This window comes from Halictus rubicundus, chromosome 5, assembly GCF_050948215.1.
Source record: "Halictus rubicundus isolate RS-2024b chromosome 5, iyHalRubi1_principal, whole genome shotgun sequence".
Classification (NCBI taxonomy): domain Eukaryota; kingdom Metazoa; phylum Arthropoda; class Insecta; order Hymenoptera; family Halictidae; genus Halictus; species Halictus rubicundus.
The window spans coordinates 8,657,888-8,677,090 of record NC_135153.1 but is presented as its reverse complement, the minus strand read 5'-3'; the positions used below and the strand labels follow the sequence as shown (position 1 = coordinate 8,677,090).

Here is a 19,203-nt window from a genome sequence, read left to right as displayed (position 1 = left end):
CCCCCCTTTGAAATTGTATTTTCTGTATTTTTTCTGTAACTGTATTTGTATTATGTATAGGTACGACTGTTATTGTTAGCATGATCAATGATGATGGTGTTTTATGCACACACAAATAATTCAACGTTTAAATACGCCGAACACGTACATTAGTTTTAGCAAGAGACTGGATGGGATAAGATGTCCCAAAAATTCCTTAACATCTTGGGAACTGAATTTTCAAAGTATAGTAGGAGACTAAGTCACATTTCTAAATCTAGCACAAATTTCATTGCGCGTAAATAAAAATGAACAGTGTACTTGCGAATACAATTCTAATTTTCGTTTATAAAATTTTATACGAATTTCTACAATATGGGTAATTAGCAAGAATTACTTCATTACTACAATTCATTAATTCATAAAATCATAGAAATAAACTTGTGGGACACCTTCGCACGGGATTTTATTCGACTCGGTCCGAGCACAATAATAATCTAGGTGTTCTATTGCCAGGTTTGCACGTCAATAACAAAACTATTATACAATACGAGAGCGTGCATTGATCTATGTCTAATGGTCTCTCTAGCATTTTATTCAGTACTCTAAACGCATATGCATATTTACATGTCTTATTTTTTCGAATCAATTACCTTATTTCCTTATTACTTATCGTTATGTAGCGTAGTTTATGTTCACTAATGGTGTGCAAGTATCCGAGATTACAGACTCGCGCGAACTTGAAAGGTGGTAGAATAGGATCCCTATATGATCGGCTAATCAATCAATACATAGTAGGTAGCTGCCCTGTGTAACAATGTAAATATATCACATAAAGAAGAATGACAAGAAATAACTTCTACACCTAACGTTGATGGAATCTCGAAAAACCTCATTGAAATTCAGATTGTCACCAGACATAGCCCCCATCCATAGTCGTCAGATCAAGACTTGTTCCTCTAATCTAAATTCCCCTTCTCCCGCGCTATTTCCCCATGCTTACGCATGTGACGCGTTTCGTCTCTGTCGCGTCTGTGTCACACTGTCACGTGACTGACCCGGTACTGGCAGAGAGAGGGCAACTTTTTCCCCTCGATTCGTGCTCCCTCCCCTCATCTGGCGGCTATGTCCCTATCAAAGGCTGTATGTATCATCGTAAACTGCAATCGTATCAATGACGTGAATTTCATATGTTCATACCCATTTGATCGTATGCTCAATTGCTTAGTCTGACAGTTTGAGTGGGTCAAGAAGCGTGGTCTCTACCAGTGTACATAGAAAAAAATATATCACATAAACTAACTTTTAAATAAAAACAGCAAAATAATTGTCGATAAGATAGAGATTCCACTCGACCACCTTTCTACCCACGATTTAGGGTACTCTCGCACTATAAATATTTATGTACATAGAAGAAATATATAAGAAATTGGATAGTTTTATGTTTATATACAGTTATTCACAAAATTGAGTGTATACAAATGTAAAACATTTATTCTACAAGATCTAAAAAAAAAAATAGTAAATAATAACGGGAAATCTATACTCGATTTAATTATGCCATAATAAAGACTACATTGTTAAGTAACAGAAAAAATCAAATATTGTTCTTCGTTCAGCTGTGTCTTCAACAATATTACAGAAATATGATTATTACGTTATTATTATTATAATACTAAAAATATTTTTAAAGGCACAGCGATTATATTCGCCCAAAAGGATCGTACGTATAAAGAATTTGTTTAAATTCATCTTCTCATGCATTTAATTTATATTATTATATGAAGTACCTCTATAAAGCATTATTGGTTCAAGTTAATTTCTGATATCTTTAGATCAGTTTTTCAAATAACTTTGAAAACAAAAAAATAGATATTCTAATATAGAATTAGTTTCACAGCTGTATTATAAACAGAAGTTTTTGTGATGACATAGTTACACAGAACACATTTTAGAATCGAAAATATTCAATCAAACATTAACCTATCATATAATACTATTGAATATACTTTTCTGAACAGTATAACAATTTGTTACGTTATCGTCGAAATACTATTTTGTGAATTTTATAAAGTCAATGTTTTTTTTCAATTTTTTCAATCAATTATTTGGGCGACATAATTTTAACTGTATAAACTTTGACTGTTTAAATATAATCGTATGTACCAAAAACGAAAACTTTAACTTATAATATACAAGAGCAAAGTGAATTCGTCACTGAATTTCTTTTAGCTTTCGTTATACGCTTAATTTAATGAGTAACTGTACATCCATGCGTTAATTTAGTTTTAAAATAATGTTAGAATAATGATCGACGATTACTGCAACAATATACACACATATAACTTACAAATGTCTTGTGAAATACCTTCCAAAACAATGAATTGTTTTGATTCTATGAGTTGCATGTGACGCATTATAATTATACATTTCAATCATTCATTATCAGGAAGGCATTCACTTACAAATTCTTCGTGGTTTAGTATGGTACAGTGTTACCACACCTTGTGCAGAACAACTTATAAAGTACTGTCACTTAAGAATAACGTTAATACCTCTTTAAAAAATACACCACCAATGATAATTATAAATTAGCAAATATATTTCGTATTTACAGAAACTAATTTTTCTAAAATTGCAATGAAAAATGTTGAATGACGGAAATAAAAGTAAAGACAAATATTAGGTAAACTTTATCGTAAAATTGTTCTCGTGAAATATTTATGTTCATTTTAGTAGTCATCTTGAAAGTCACTTAAGTTTGAATTACTGTCACTTCGATTATCTATTACGATTATTGCACTAAGAGTCATTAACTAAAATGGTACAGTTAACTTATTTAAATATATTGTCCTTACATTTTCCTTTCCCCAATTCGTTTATATTGTACTCGTCACGAAGTAAATGAGTGTTTGTACAAACATTTTTTAACTCTCTTCAAGTAATTTCTTTTTCTTTTCTCGAGAAGATAGAATTATGAATGAAAAATTAAAAAGCAAAGAAAGAACATGCGTGCAAATGTATATAAATTTACAAAAGGGAAATATCGTTAAACAAATTTCTCTGAAATCTACTGATACCAATCTTGCATGGCACAACAACCAAAGTTTCTCCATTGCGTACGATACAAACTTCATTGAATATTAAACACACTCGTACATACACTCGTATCTTTTTCATTACATCATATTTGCATATATTATGCACCGTTTTTTAAGAACATCGAATCTCGATTGTATTTTTTAAAAAATTACATCGCCCATGTACAAACAGGGACACATATTCCTTTCTTTGGTCGTCTCGGCAGACTTTGGTTACTCCATCCATTATCATTAAAAACGGAAACTATCAATTGATTATTTTATAAGCAAATAATTGTCGGAAAGTAGTCCTTTTACGTAAGAAAACGAAAAACAGTAGAAAAACAAATTACTGAAGAATAATAGGCTTTCTGATTATGAAACAATCATTAACATCTTGTCTTCGGTATTTTCATTAATGGCTAAGAATGTTTAAAATATCAAGTACTGTGGATGTGTAAGTATTTATAAACATAATTTTACAGCAATTCCATCTCTGTTAGTCATCTGCGTGATTCAGGCGCATATGCTGTAATAGTGTTGTCTACACATCCAGCTGCTAGAACTACACGGTAAGGGTGAAAATTTAAACAACTTACTGGACTGATGCGTGTAGCCATAAATCCTTCGTGGAATTTTATCGTATTTAAGTGTTCACCCATTGTGTTATATACACTTATGCAGTGATTTGTCGATCCACTGAAAAAATACAAGAGATACTATATGTATAAGTGTTGTGTGTACTCATTGTTACACATTTGACCCCCTTTTGTCCAGTTATACCCTTTATTCAAAATATTTTATTGATTTATTTATTACTTAATATTTCATGTTCAAATAACATGTTTAAACTTTGATAGTATCAGTCTATTATTCTAAGTCGTTATCTTAAACACATTATCTTAAATAATAGTTGCTGATGGGATTTAAACTTACCATGCAAATATGTGGGACATTTCATGCGCTGCCAATGCTGTAATACCTTGCGTTATCTGTACAGTGCTTACAGAGGAATTTTTTCGAAGATCAAATATTCGAATATCGCCCGATGATGATCCAGTGAATAATTGATGTGAGAATCCGTCAGATTTTCTCAAAGACGTTCCCAACACCCATGCTGTGTGTTCTCTCCAAATCATAACTCTTGATTCTAATGGAGGTAATCTTCTGTCGAATAAGCGAACTGAACCATCACCACAACCGACGGCCATCATTGAACCTGTATTGTCAACGATGTTAGCTCCTTCAGGTTTTTAAAATTAGGCATAGTAGTTAATAATTTCCTCATATAATTGCATCAGTTTAAGCAAGAAAAATAATAAAACGAAACTTACATAAAGTAAGATAATATACCATTTAGCAACTGCTAAATGTACATGCAAACATATTTTACTTCTAACTTTTGTTTATCAGGTATTAATTTTGTTTCGTAAATGTAACAAAGAATATATGAATGACTAACCTACGCCATCAACATCAATGCATGTAGCACAACAATCAGCACCTGTGGGTATATCTTGTTTTTTTAGTTCACTCTCTGCATCCCAGAGTCTAATGATACGAACATCGCCCGTGACAGCTAAAGTAAGGGACTTTTGTTCCCATTTAGTAACCAAACCAGCTGTTGCTGCAAACAATTTTAATTAATGCACCAAATCAGTAAAGGAATCTTGGAAACAATTTTTATGGCAATATAAGGAATTTTGATGAAATTGAAATATTAAATACAGTATAGTCTCGAACATTTAGAACAGTCAAGCAATCCAGACTCGTAGAGCTATACAAAAGATATTTTCATAGTTATCACTTGATCATTTCCTAGTAAATGTTAAAAAAAAAAGTCTACGCACCGGTTGTCGTTTTTGTTGCTGGTTGTATATCAGCTAGTGCTTGCCAAGCAGTAAGTAAAATCGGTTCACGGTTTAGCGTACTACTATAATTTTTCCAAACTCTAACTGAGCCATCATCAGATCCAGTCATTAGTAGACTGACATCGTGAGCGTTGATAAATTCGAGAGCTGTAATACGTGATGGCTTATTTCCCCGACTCGGACAATAAGTTAATAACTTTGGACCAGTTTGATAATCCCATACTCTATAAGTGAATATAAATAATATTGAGGTCTCTTTTGCTAAAGTAATAGTGATGCAATTTGAAAGAAATAAGTCTAAGTCAATACCCAAAGAAATCTTTCAACGCCACAGCTAAATGAGGTTCGAATGGATGAAATGTTAAGACTTCCGGAGAAACTGGACATCTTGCATGAAATATTTGCGACTCTACCCTACTTTGTACTGCTCGTAGTTGTTCTCCTCTTGTTTCGGATCTGTGCCTCTTATTTCTTAGGTACCTGAATGTTTAACATTGCAATAGCTTTCATCAAACAATAATACTATAGGAAACATTGATTTTTTAATACATATTATCAGACTTACCTCCACTCCCTTTCATAATGAGCTCTGCTTTCCATATCATTCATCGATTCAGTCTCACTTTCTAGACTAACAGGCTGAGCAAATTGGGCGCAACTCCATTCAACAAATTGTGAAGTTGTTAATGGTGTTTTGACTTCAGGAAACTCGTCAGCTTCCTCCAATATCTGTTATAACGTCACATGACAATGTGAAACTCCAGGTATAAATTTATCATAATTATTTCAATAAATGTCGATTTGTTATGTCCTACCATATTAGGAATTGGTTTTCTTGATCGAGAAGCGTGTGACGATACCCTTGAAGATCGCAATAAATCTGTTCCAGAATTTACTGTAGGCGGCGATTCTCCTTTGCTGTTACTTAATTCGATAAAAAACAGAGTAATGAAAATATTACGAATAATATAATATAATATTTTTTATATTTTTAATTCCCCAACTTACCTTAAGTAAGTTGTACGATTTGATGGAGATGGTGGAAGAGACAATGACGATGATGTTTTCGTTTCAATACCTTCTTTGGGTGTAGACGATTCTTTTACCTAAAATAACAAACAGTGTTATTGTTCTTTTAGAGAAGTTTCTTTTAACATAAAAACTAATGTAACTATACGTATAATAATTGTATACTTTCGGGTGACATTTTTAGATTTTTACCTGATTTCGAATATGATTAGTCACTTTTTGAGACATTGAAGAAACTGCAGGATGTGGATCATTGTCAAGATTGCATAGCCCGTGCCATAGCTTCATATATACACTACCATAGGAAAGGCTTGGTAAATTACCAAGTGAACTATGTCCTAAAACCAACAAATAGTAATTTATTAGATTTTCTGTTAAACATTAATATATCCGAGCTTTGCGATAGTGTGCTTCTAAATAAAAAAAAAATCACGAAATTGATATTACCTAAAAATAAAATACAAAGTTACAACATTTAAAATGAAGGATGAACTATGTACGAACATGCAATGGAATTTCCAATCATTATTACCAAGTGACTCGCAAGGTTTCCTCACGAACTCCCAATTATTTCCTGGCACACGAGTTGAAACAATATAAGTAATTGTTATCTAAAATCCGACAATAGACAGCTAGTCACTAGCCGAGCGTTACAGCTCTGTTACTTACCTAAACTGCTTATAGACGATGAAGAAGATACTCTTTTAATACGATCTTGTCCAAATCCATCTGTAGTGTCTACACTGTACATATTATTAGGAGAAAGCATTTTCAATCTATCTCTGGAACTAATGCGTCTCATTCCACTAAATGGTGAGAATGTTTCCACTACTAGATCTTTGCGACTGTTTTCTTCAGCCAAAGCTAAAGTGACAAAGGAATTTTCAAAGTGTAAAACCATCCATTGAAGCGCTACCACTAATTCCTGCAAAGAAAACAATATTTCCATTACATTAGAATAGTTGAATCGAATACTGTAATTCAATTCTATTATATTATGTAACAAACTTACATACTTTTCTAACTAAGGGGCACATATCATGAGATACAGTGTTAATCAATGTTATAGCAATGATTTGATCAATATTATTTGCATGTTCACTTCGCGTTGTAACACTATTTATGAATGTACCCAAAGCGTAAACACTAGCTGCTCGAACCTATGTAATTTTATTGTACATTATTATCTATTTGATAATGATTAACATGCGATAACAGAGAAATTCAGACAATAAAGTTGAACTATCAGTTGTCTATACCTCAGGAACTGAATCTCTTAGTAATGTAAATAGTTTCTCGTGTGCGATATCTCGAACGCCACACCACCTTGCTTTGTCGTAATTATGCCAAAGCCTAGCAAGGCATAAACACAGCCATTGACGCAATAAAGGATTCGTATCCCCAAGTTGTTCCAGACAAATCGAAACGAGACTACCATGATTAGCAGCTACTTGACCTTGTCGGTAATCATTTACGATACTGGCCAAAACGAACGCTGCTAATGTTCTGTATTCGCTCTAAAATTAAACGAAACAACAACGCTATATATGTAAAAAGCTTGAACTATACAAATATTTCAATATTGTAAAGTGTAAAACAGATAATACCTGAACAGAAGTATCCTGAAGGACAGATAAAAAATATTTGTGCCCTCCATCACGTACGAGATCTGCTTGACAAGTCTGCAATCATATGTACAACTACGTTAGTTAATTGAAATTAGTGTTAAATATAATATAATTATTATTAGAATTTGGTTAGCTATTGAAACTTACACTGTCAACTGCAAGAATTTTTGCCCAAATAAAAACAAGCAATGGACGTAATTCTCTGGCATTACTCTGAAGTAATTTCAAAACGTAAGGAAAAATGCCTACGCTAAGAGCCAAGTTTACTGCCCACGGGCCAAGGTCAAGAAAACGTCCCAATAATTCTAACGCTCTTAGTCTATGAACTTGACTTAACAAGACTTGAAGTACTATTGGCAGTTGTTCCGGAGGGTTGCGATTTTTTGAACCCAGTGTAAGCCATACTTGAAAGGCTGTCAATTGCTCTTCAAAAAATGGGGAGTGCACAAACTGATCCTCATTCTCTAGGATAGATGGTAATTGCGCTAAGCAGAGATCGAGTGCCAAATCCCATGCTTGCCACATAGGATGCTAAGTTCATAGAAAAGATGAATTAAAAATTCAATATCCATAAAAAATATTTTTCAATTGCGATGTATTTGCGGCAGCAGTTACCTGATAGGTAGGTGGTAATTTTGGACAAGAAACTGGTGTACAATCGTATGACCGAAGTATTCTTTCAGCAAGTAAAAAATTTCTAAATAAACTAGCAACTAATAAATCTTGTCTGAATAATCTCTGGAATAAATCTGAAAATTAAATACGTTTCGTTATTCGTTATAAGAAAATAATTACATATAACATACAGCGACATTTTACCTCTTGGCAAGGTGTTCCACGCTATTGTATCAGTAATTGCTGTAAATATCCAATTAAGTTCTCCTAACATTGTTCTCCTATCGGTCAACTGCCCTGGAATTCTGAAATTGATTTACCATAATCTGCTTAATAGATCTTTTGTGACAAAGCATTTCAAATGTAATATTAAAAGAATTTAAGGATATCAATATACTATTTCCGACATATTAAACTTATTAATGAAAGACAGAAATTTTGATTTGGCTCCTGTATCTTGCAATTGAGTATTTCTACTAATTATTATTGTATATTACCAGAAATATGTAAAATATTCTTACTTGTCGATTAAATCTAATGATATTTTTGGTACCAATTTCGACGTATTTTGCATTACAAACCTGTATAAACATAAAATAGAAATTCAGCTTTTTATACAAGTTGAGCTATTTTCAATATTTTTTTTTTCTTTTTTCAGTCTCACCATCGCAATGCAATCTTTATTGGAGTTGTAAGGCATGAGGTAAATATATCAGCAGGCAAATCTGGATTCATAGGTAATATTTGATTAACTGCACATGCTGCTAACTGAATACAATTTTTATAACATGGTACTGTTGTATTTCCGTATGTAGTCACCCCAGTTGCACGATTCTGTTGTAGTGCTTGTCTTTCCATCTACGATGCAACATTTGTAATATATGTAAATATTTTTACAAATAAGTTCTATCTTCAAATAAAATGTATGAACAATTATTACCTCATATTCCTTCTCGTGTTGATCTGCAAACTGTTGAAAAGATTCTACAATTATGCCTGCATTGGAACAATCATATACATAGATGCTAGGGGCTCCCATCCATGTTTGCAAGTCATATACAGACAAAGGAATGTACTGTGTATACGTCTGTAAAAATATTTCAGAGATGAAGTGACTCTTATAAAATTATTACATTACGACCAAATATGTATAACAAGTCTATCGATTAGCATACACAAAATAAAACGACTATTCTTACAAGCAAAATATAAAATTAATTTTTCGATGTGTTTTTAATGAGCTGGCTACATAATCCTAAATCTGATGATTTACTTCATATATTAGTAAAACAATAATGATGATACTGACCCTATTAAATACCCATATTTCACCATTACTAGTAGGTCTAGGAACTCCATGACCATTATAATGAAACAATACTCTTTCCTCCTTTGCATTTCTCCTTAAAGAAGTGCATAACTTTTTAACTTCCTCAACAGTAGGATCTAAACTCTGTTTGTAACGAGCTCTTGGCTGCCATCGTTCATATTGTTTCTGTAAATTAGAACCTACAGTTTCCAAAGCTTTCTGTTGGCTCATTGATAAAGGATCTGTAAAATTTAAAGAATATAACCTTTCTAGCTTACATCTATTATAACAAATATTAATCAGAATCACCTGCATTTTGACTTCTATACTACTATAGAAAAGATATTTAATATGACAATCTATATTTAAATTTGTTGCAGGGTGTCGTTGAATAAAAGAATATGTACTGAAACAAAGATCATATCCTTAATGTTATATTCTCATCAGTCAAAAACCATATACCCGAGAATGTAACATTATAAATCATATTTCATATGAGAACTTAATTAAAGAGAAATTGCCAGAAAAGAAGAAATTGAAAAAGCATGAAATTGAATCTGTTGAAGACAAAGAACAACGAGGAAAATTTATTTTAAAAAAAAAGTAAAAAAATGAATGGAAAAAGTAAAAAATGAATACGGAAATTAAGTAGAAAATAAGAAGTTTTAATTATGGCAATAAATTTGGATTAATGATCATTCTAACGCCACCTAGCAGTAATCAGTCGAAATGACATTCATTTAGGAATTGTTGTCATACGTATGCATAACCTTAAAATTGTATTACATAATGGCAATGGCAGCGGTAACCGAGATGTAAATAAACCAGAATAAATACCTATCCAACATTCAAGGCGGGCGCATGGTTGCGTCTTGACGATATCCGGAGGATCGACACCGACGTTTAAGCACAAAACTAGAGCCACGCTCACGGTTTTCATCTAAAAAAAGAAAAGAAACCAATTCGGGAAACCATCACGTCGAGTCAAATACGTAGTTTTCTGACAATGAGATGCACCGAGTAGGTAAAGATGAAGAAAACACAAACCCGTTCTTTCATTCTCCATGTTTGTGTAATACAATTGACACCCTCGATCGTCGCCGTGTGACGCGGCTTGCAAAACGCTAGCTGTATTTTCCAATCATCCTCCTCTGTCAATACCGAATTTTCTTCCTCGTGGCATGGTTTTGAGGCAGTTACTGACATTTTAAGCCTGTGACTTGGGAAAAGCTTTCTATCCAAATTTTACAAAAGACACGCTCCAATTACCAATGATTTACAACAGATGTCATGTAAATATACGTCCTAGCTATCGACTAATAATATTCAATAGCTGACAAATGCACAAACGTATTTTATCGGGGCACAGTTTCGTAAGTTTACTTCATCGACCGCCATCTTACACCTTTGACGATGTTACCAATAAACTCTCGCGAACGCGTATTCGGATAATTCTGTGATTTGGTTACATGAGTACTCAGATGGCGCTGCCCTTACCGGCGCGGCGTTACATGAAATTTATAAACTTTCCAACTTCGTTGAATTCTGTTATAAATTAATGAAAGATGAGAACAGAGTTTTAGAAAAGCTCTATATATTCGAACATGTTATTTTCTCGCCGATTTATTTGAAGTAGTTATTTTACTCTATGTATGAACGGAAATTGTGCCAGTGCTACACAAATATCCACTTATACTTGCTTGCTAAGTGACAATATTTGTCAGTTTGTCAATTATTTTCCAAAATTCTGAAAAATTAGAAACCTCTGAGATATTCGGCCTTTCTAAATATTTTCATTTTATTGTCATTACATTTGCAGCAAATCCTTTTTAAAGGTATTAATAAAAATGTAGTTGCATATTAAGTTGAATCATAAGCAATTTCCTTTAGCATCAGACAAAGCTGTTTCTAACATGTTTAAATTCATTAAAAATGAATGTACATTATACTTAAAATATTTTATAACTAACATTTATCTATTTTGCCTATCCTACAGAATTTTAATTCCATCATTTTAATCATTACAGCAGTAACAGATTATATATTTACTATTTACTTTTGAAGTTGTTTAAGACTCATCTCAATACTGTAAAGTGTTTTTTAATACAACTGTTATATTAGGCTTACAAAGTAGGATAATATATTATTGAACAAAATAAAAAGAATTATATAAATGGAAAAATAATTGCATTATTCTACATAGACTGGAATTTGTTATGGTTATTTGCTTAAACTGATTCTTAGCCAAAATTACTATTATTTTATGTAACATAAATTTTTATCTCTTGGGTTTAAATATCTAAAAATAAAAGAGGCAATTTTTGCAAAACGAAATTTACTCAGTAAATGTTAATTAAAAAAGTACGTCATAATTGAAAGTTTTATTTTTTAATTTCTGTTATATATTTTATCTAAATAATTTATATTAAATATATTTTGAATGAATATAATACTATTATACGTACATGTGTGTGTAAGCGCACGCACAATATGCACAAGCGCATGTGTGCGTATGGAAAGTATTTACATACCGAAAGTTTTCTTATTCTATTACTCATACACATTTACGTACTCTTTTATTTTACCAAATTTCTTAAATTAATATTTCATATACTATATATGTATATACGTACACAGACACTTATTTCTTAACACAAGATACAAGACAATTGATTTGTAAATCCAATCAAAAACAACTACACAGATTAAAGATACGCAATGAACATTTTGTAAAATTTTACAAATTTTTGAAATTAAAATTGTAAAATAATATCCAGATTTCACGTTAATGAAATGTCAAGGGCGACATTTATGTTCTTTTGCTCACTATCTTCACAGCCTACATATATACAATCCTTATATCTTCCTATATACAATCTTATTTCCATTTATCAATTGTTTGGAATGACCATACAATAAGTTATATTACCACAGTTTTTAGATTATATTACTTGATACCTAAAAATACTGTAGATTACAACTTTGAGGACCATTTTGTAATTCATTTCATTTAGTTTTTGCTTTAATCTCACTGTACATTTTGCAAGTTTTGTTCATTGTCTGTTCAATCATTTTATTCTTTTCCACATTGAAAATCATTGAAGGGGTTCAGGATTATTCAGATGTTTATAGCCCTGTAAAGAAATACATAAAAGATTTCAGTGATTCATTTTTTTAAAAGAGTATTATGTATTACAAACAAATTATACCCAATGCATACATGCATAGGATAGACCATCGTGATAGGGTAGACTGGACAACTTATGTACCATCACATTAGAATATCGATAAAAAAGCATATCTCATTCGAATAAAAATTTAACGCGCATATGGCATTAAATATAACATAGAATGTGTTTTTGAGTTTCGACGTAGTACGTCGAGCCAGTGTCGGCAGATGAGGGGAGGGATTCGTGCGAATTGAGGGGAAGAAGTTTCTCCCTCTCTCTCTCTCTCTCTCTCTGCCAGTACCCCCCTCTGCATGTACGACAAAGACGTAACGTGTCACGTGACCGTGCCGCGCCGGAAGCGTGGGTAGAAAGAGAAATTAGAGTGGGGGAACAAGTCTTGATCTGGCGACACAGTGTCTAGCAACGATGACGATCGAGACTCGGCATTTTAAAGAGATACCGTGACCGAAAATAATAAACATGCAACGAAGAAAACTTCATTTTCAGTAATTGTCGTCTTACCTTTGTAATTGTAATACCAATGGATAGTGGAGATTCTTCGGATTAAAATAAGTCCAAACACGATGAAAATCGGACTACTTTTATCGATTTAACTACATAATTAAAACGTAAACATCCATATTAAAACACGATTTTAAAAGTTATTATTTAAAGATATTATTCGATTCTTATTGAACCAACATTTTTTTAAAAGTCTTTATGAACACAGATTTTTCGATAGAAAAATTCGATAATTTAGTAATAGCTAACTAAGCAGTGTAATTACATACACGTGTACATAACAGTACTATAGATTCTTTCTTCCTTGATCGAAAAAGTTTTTTAAACCATTTGCATGCCATTGAACAAACAAGTCGAATTTTTTCGACCATTCCAAAATAATGTCCAGGGCCTTCGCAACATCTTCGTCCTGAAACTGACATGAATTTTCTTCGGCTTCTTCTTTTCCTTTTCCATCATCGTCCTTAGGTTCGGGTTTTCCGCCTATACCATGGCGTTTTTTAAATCGCCATATCCATGCTCGATTACAACTAAACGTCGATGGTCCGCCGAAGTTTCCGTTCAATTCCTCAGCTTTTTGTTGTAAACGTTTGTCGCTTATAATGTTGCCTATTGCACTTTGTTCGGCAAACCAAACGTATAATTTATTGTCTAGCTCTTGCAGTATAGGGCCTTTTATTTTCTTCGTTTTTTTATCTATATGATGCTTTTTGTCCACTTCCTGTACAAGATTCGTAGCATTTTTCTTAATGGAATAAATTGTTTGAATAGTAACTCCGAATTGCTCGGCTAAATGTTTCGGAGGAACATTTTCTCCAAGTTTTTTAACGATTTCCAATCGTTGCATCACGGTTAAATGCTTGTATTTTTTTCGATCGCTGTTACCGCTCGACATATTTTATAATTTTTCGAAACAGAATGCCCATTCCCTTGCAAAAATAATAAAATGTGCTGGCCCACGATGTGACACGTTCAAAAGGGTCTGTTTTATTCCATTCTGGCTATCCGATTTTTCCCGAATTTTTCGTTCTATTGAAAGCGTCTCGGGACATCCGGGGGGGAGGGGGTTGTCTGTAATTCTGCTGGATCTCTTTACTTTTTGATTGTTCTTACTGTTTATAATTTACAGAAATTTCTATCTTGGGACATTATTTCAATTTAAAAATAGTTAACCCACGGACAGCGAAGTCGGGCAATTGTTGCTCGCATAAGAGAGAGATGTAACAGTATGCGTGAGTTCGGTATATAGTACGTAACTCAGCGTGCCCCGTGCCTCTGCATGTGTGTGTGTGTGTGTGTGTGTAAGTGTGTACCAACACCCAACGCGCGACGAAACAGAGTCAGCGTCGTCGTCAGGAAAGAACAGTCTTTTCGGACATCTTGTGCGAAGCATACGAACGAGACTACCACTGATTTTACAAATAACTTATGAACAATCGAACCATTTTGAGTAATAAATTATCAAATTGTACCTGATGAACCGATCGTCAAGGCGACGACGGCACGTTAATTGTTCTTTCTCACTCACAGTAATTGCAGAGTAAGAGAGGACGCCACGTTAGCCGTTCTCTCTCGTACACAGTAGCCGCAATATATGTATAGGCACTTGTAGACTGGTATATAACTGCGTTTGTGTGCGGCCGTCGTTCAAACTGTCGATGTAGCGCGTTCTTAGGAATAGCTATGCGGCCAAAAATTCAGGGTTTTAATGGTCTCTAGGATCAGTGATTTTATTAAATTACGACCCTGTCCTACAATGACAAACCCCGAATGAAAAATCTGCATTTGTAAAGACTTTTGACAAATTTTAATTTAATTAGAATTCAATAATCGACGTTATTCATATAAGCTTTTAAATTTGGAGTAATCGCGCTCACATCTTAATCTTATTATTTGTTAACGATTCGTACTAAATCGATGAAATTAGTCCGATTTACATCGTGTTTGGACTCATTCTAATCGGAATAATCTCAGCTATCTATTAGCCGCCTCAATGAGAAAGGTAAGATGACACTTACGGAAATCAAATTTTCGTTATTGCTGGATCCAAACGACTGATTCGATATGAAAACTTAAGCACAACATAATATGCAAGTGTTTGTAAAAATCCAAAAACTTTATGTAAAGTATAGAAAAGAGAATGAATTATTATTATTATAAAAACTCCAATCGATAGTGGTATAAAAATGCATTGTACGTACAGTCCATCTTTCACTTTACCTGTGCTACATATGAAATACTATATTCTAACATGCAGCATTATGCATGCTTCATAACAATGTTATAAATAAAAGTTGTAAAGAAGAGAATTACATGGTTAGAAAAAAAATGTCAGTATGTATTCATGGAAGCAATTAAGATTATCATGCAAAGCAAAATACACAGCATGAAATATTTAAATGGGAATAAGTAAATATTTCCTCAGGACAAAGTTACGCAATTTTATATATATGACCAATCTTATTTTTGCAGCTATCTATCACCTGTTATATTTGTTTCAGTTTGAGCAACTACAGTCGTAACTAGAAAACATCCTTCAGTCAAAATACAACGTTTAAAGCATTTGAAGTTATCCGATCATCAAATGTAGCTCTTGAAATAGTGTAACTTTGACCTGAATATGTTGCCATAAAATAAAAAATAACAGCAATATTTTGGTGTTCTCATTTAAATGCGGCACCCTGTATAATAAATCTATTTGAAAAAGGAGTATGACTGGTTCCTTGTAAAGAGTAATGCAAAATTACAAATGGGAATTGCGAATACTAAATAATTTGCATAATCTATACTTGTTAGTGATTCATGCTGCCATAATAGGGTTGGCCTACACTTATCCGTTTGTTTCCTGGTCTTATGGTGTTATTGAATGAATCTCGTAACCGTTCTGTGAACGTTTTATATTCCATCTCTGGATTACTTTGACCAAAATCAAAATCTGCCACTTCCACTGTAAATCTTGCTCTGCTTTGTATGTAATATGCAATGCCAAAAACAATCAGCACTACAGCCGCAAGTGAACAAGAAACTGGTACAACTATTACTGACAATTGCGGTTTTGTTGTCACTGTAAAATAAAGTGCGCACATTAAAACTATTTTAAATTCATTACCATGTGAAAGCAAATATTATAATACTAATATTCATAATAAAATACCTTTATAAATATTTATTGTCATAGGATATATTTCTTTGCTGACATCATTGTTCATTATAATTAGTATTGTATATACACTGGGCTCCAAAAAATAATGGATGATGGAGAAATTACAAGAACGAAGATGATCGACACTATTGCATGTTTCATTACCAGTAATATTGTATTTTCCTCGATGGAAGTCAAGGCACTTATAAAAAGGTCCTGAACCTTTACATGTTACATTTAAAGATAACATGTCCCATGGTTGAATCCAATTCGTGCCTTCCACTGTTATGTTCATTATAGGCGCTGGAATTGTTTGAAGTATAAAATATAACTTACAGAATACGTATAGTGAGTTACTATAGTATGATTGATACATTACTTACCACGAACATTAACTTTTTTACTGAAGTATCCATAAGTTTTTTCAGGATCTGAAGCAATTATAGAGGAGTTTGAACAGATGTAAGGTAAGGGAATATTTACATTGGCGTTAGTGGCGTTTGGTACAAGTGTTGTAGTAGGTATTTGAATAGGCAAAGATGTTGGACTAGTTGTTAATAATAGTTTTTCTGTTGCAGCAGCATCAGACATTACAGTAGTTACTACTCGTTCTGTAGTAGTATTTGAGATTATCACGTTTGGTTCAGTTGTAGAAAACGGAACAGTTGTATTTATTGTTGCTACTGTGGTCGTAGGCAATACAGTTGGTAGTGGCTCAAATGATGCAACTACTAATGCTTCAATAACATGTGACGTATCAGGATTTGTGAAATTATAAAGAAAATTGAAATCAGTTGTTTGATCATAATATGTGCAGTCTATAAACCAGTAAGTAGATACTGTTGTCGCATTTTTCAAATAATCTACATCTCCTTTACGCATATTTATTGTTACATTTGCTTCTGTTGCAGAAGAAACATATTCATCCCCTACTGTTTTATTCGGTTGTATAATTTCAATATCGCCATTAATAAATTCTACAAAAATATAACACATTAGAAACCATGTAATATGTCAAACTAAATGCAGATGTATTTAACAATTTTTTAACATACCTGTTACATAAAACCTAGTGCGTACACTGGTACATTTCCACCACAAAAATGAATATTTTTCGCTAACTATTACTTCCATTTCAAATATTCCAATACTATAAATGTCATGTGGATAACTTACACTCCAATACACTGTAGTATTTGATGTTTCTTCTGTCTACAAAGTGGTGAAAATATGTAAAATTAAATTTTTGAAATTTCTATGATAAAATTGATGGCTGTGTGTGACAAAAACTTAATACAGGGAAAACATATGAGCAAATGAATGAGTCATTGCATATCTTCAGGATAATAATTTCTGTCATTAAAACATATAATAGTACTAACCTCATATTCATGGGACGGTATCGCATCGTCTCTCCACTGATACTTAAAAGTACCTGATGGTCTTGTACCATCATCTTTAAAAAAATCGGCTTTGAATGTAATAGTTCCACCTAATACTACAGGGCCATCATGAGACAATGTAATGTTATAACCAACAGCATCAACTGTAACAGGAAGAGTCTTATAGAATGATTGAAGTTGTTGATAACAATATGCACAATTACAAAATAGATGTAAATAAGTTTTCACAATTACGCAATTAGAAAAATTGGCTAAATTACCTGGAAGTGTAGATAACAGATACAAAAAGAGACCCCAGGAAAAATGCACTACCTGCATTTTGTACACTGATGAGTCGTTACATTTATTTTAGAAAATATTTACACTCCGTGATGTTATTTTCAATCGATCTCCAATTAAACGCATATCATAATGTTTCTAACTGTAACATGTTAGCATTAATGATTGCCAACTGTATCATTTTATATACACATTGTAATAACTTGGTACATCAAGCGTAGGAAATATTTACATATAAAGATGTAAAAAATAATTGTCAGAATCCTTTTTCAAGTGTTATTTTGTTTTAGTTTTATCACTACTACAGATTTCAAAAGTTATTTTCAAATTGTGTGTCATTCATGAAAGATAAATTCTCTAGTGTAAGAAACCAATACAATGACACATATGCAGAATGAAATGAATCATCTTCACCTATGACAAAATATTTTATGTGATGGAAAAGTGTGTAAGAAGAATAGGTGGTTCAAGGAACCGTCTCCAAACCCTGAAATCTGTGAAAATTGTGTCTTGTTGTTCTGACCACCAGCTAGATGGACTCGTGTTCGGAAGCATTCGGAAGGAAAAATTGCGACGTCACCATGTGGACGTCACGGTTTACGAGAGGAAGTTCTTTGTTACAACAAAGAAGAAATGTCCTCTCTGGTCCTGGTTATAAATATAATGTGGGTTCTGATCCACGCAAGAAGATGATGTGGATCTGATCCAGGCTAAAAAGATGATGTAGGTTCTAATACAGGCTAGAAAGATGATGCAGGTTCTGGTCCAAGCTAAAAAGATGATGCAGATTCTGGTCCAGGCTAAAAAGAAGATGCAGATACTAATCCAGGCTAAAAATTGGACTAGGGGGCAGCACTATACCGGGCATACTAAAATCCCGGGCGTGAGCACTCTCAGCTCCTCTCTGTTTTCGATTATACTTCAAAACCCTTATAGAAACCGAAATACGGAAATACCGGTATGACGTCATATTGGTATATGTAAATACCGGTATGTTTACCTATATTTACCGATAATATTCTACGGTTTTCTTACTTTATTACAATACAATTTTCAGAATATTTTTAGACAAAGATTTAAAACCTATATACATGATATTGATGTTGCTGTAATACCGAAACTAACATTTGTAGGGATTATGGGTGAACGAAAGCGATTTTTAAAAGAACTTTAATA

General features: G+C 33.0%; 2 protein-coding genes across 6 annotated transcripts; both read right to left on the bottom strand.

Annotated features, from left to right (window-relative positions):
* Positions 1-519: 519 nt before the first annotated feature.
* Positions 520-10,940, bottom strand: Raptor (regulatory associated protein of MTOR complex 1). 3 transcript variants are annotated; one of them, XM_076788102.1, is made up of 23 exons: positions 10,559-10,940; positions 10,349-10,451; positions 9,512-9,753; positions 9,143-9,289; positions 8,867-9,060; positions 8,724-8,783; positions 8,407-8,507; positions 8,203-8,336; positions 7,735-8,118; positions 7,567-7,641; positions 7,219-7,476; positions 6,976-7,119; positions 6,629-6,884; positions 6,492-6,533; positions 6,152-6,297; positions 5,939-6,036; positions 5,746-5,854; positions 5,496-5,659; positions 5,240-5,410; positions 4,910-5,154; positions 4,522-4,686; positions 3,996-4,278; positions 520-3,758 (listed from the first exon to the last, which is right to left on the bottom strand). In XM_076788102.1, the coding sequence occupies exons 1-23, from the start codon at positions 10,715-10,717 to the stop codon at positions 3,563-3,565; spliced, it is 3,876 nt and encodes a 1,291-aa protein (XP_076644217.1). In that variant the 5' UTR covers positions 10,718-10,940; the 3' UTR covers positions 520-3,562. The 3 variants fall into 3 exon arrangements, with proteins under 3 accessions (XP_076644217.1, XP_076644219.1, XP_076644220.1); XM_076788104.1 differs by having other exon boundaries at positions 4,522-4,680; XM_076788105.1 differs by lacking the exon at positions 6,492-6,533.
* Positions 10,941-11,877: 937 nt separating this feature from the next.
* Positions 11,878-18,441, bottom strand: LOC143354205 (uncharacterized). Of its 3 annotated transcripts, XM_076788100.1 has the most exons (8): positions 18,260-18,440; positions 18,009-18,169; positions 17,728-17,891; positions 17,401-17,557; positions 16,729-17,322; positions 16,358-16,648; positions 16,032-16,267; positions 11,878-12,645 (listed from the first exon to the last, which is right to left on the bottom strand). In XM_076788100.1, exons 2-8 carry the CDS (start codon positions 18,064-18,066, stop codon positions 12,607-12,609), a joined length of 1,539 nt encoding a protein of 512 aa, XP_076644215.1. In that variant the 5' UTR covers positions 18,067-18,169; positions 18,260-18,440; the 3' UTR covers positions 11,878-12,606. The 3 variants fall into 3 exon arrangements, with proteins under 3 accessions (XP_076644215.1, XP_076644216.1, XP_076644214.1); XM_076788101.1 differs by having other exon boundaries at positions 15,993-16,267; positions 18,009-18,441; XM_076788099.1 differs by having other exon boundaries at positions 18,009-18,440.
* Between the last annotated feature and the right edge of the window lie 762 nt (positions 18,442-19,203).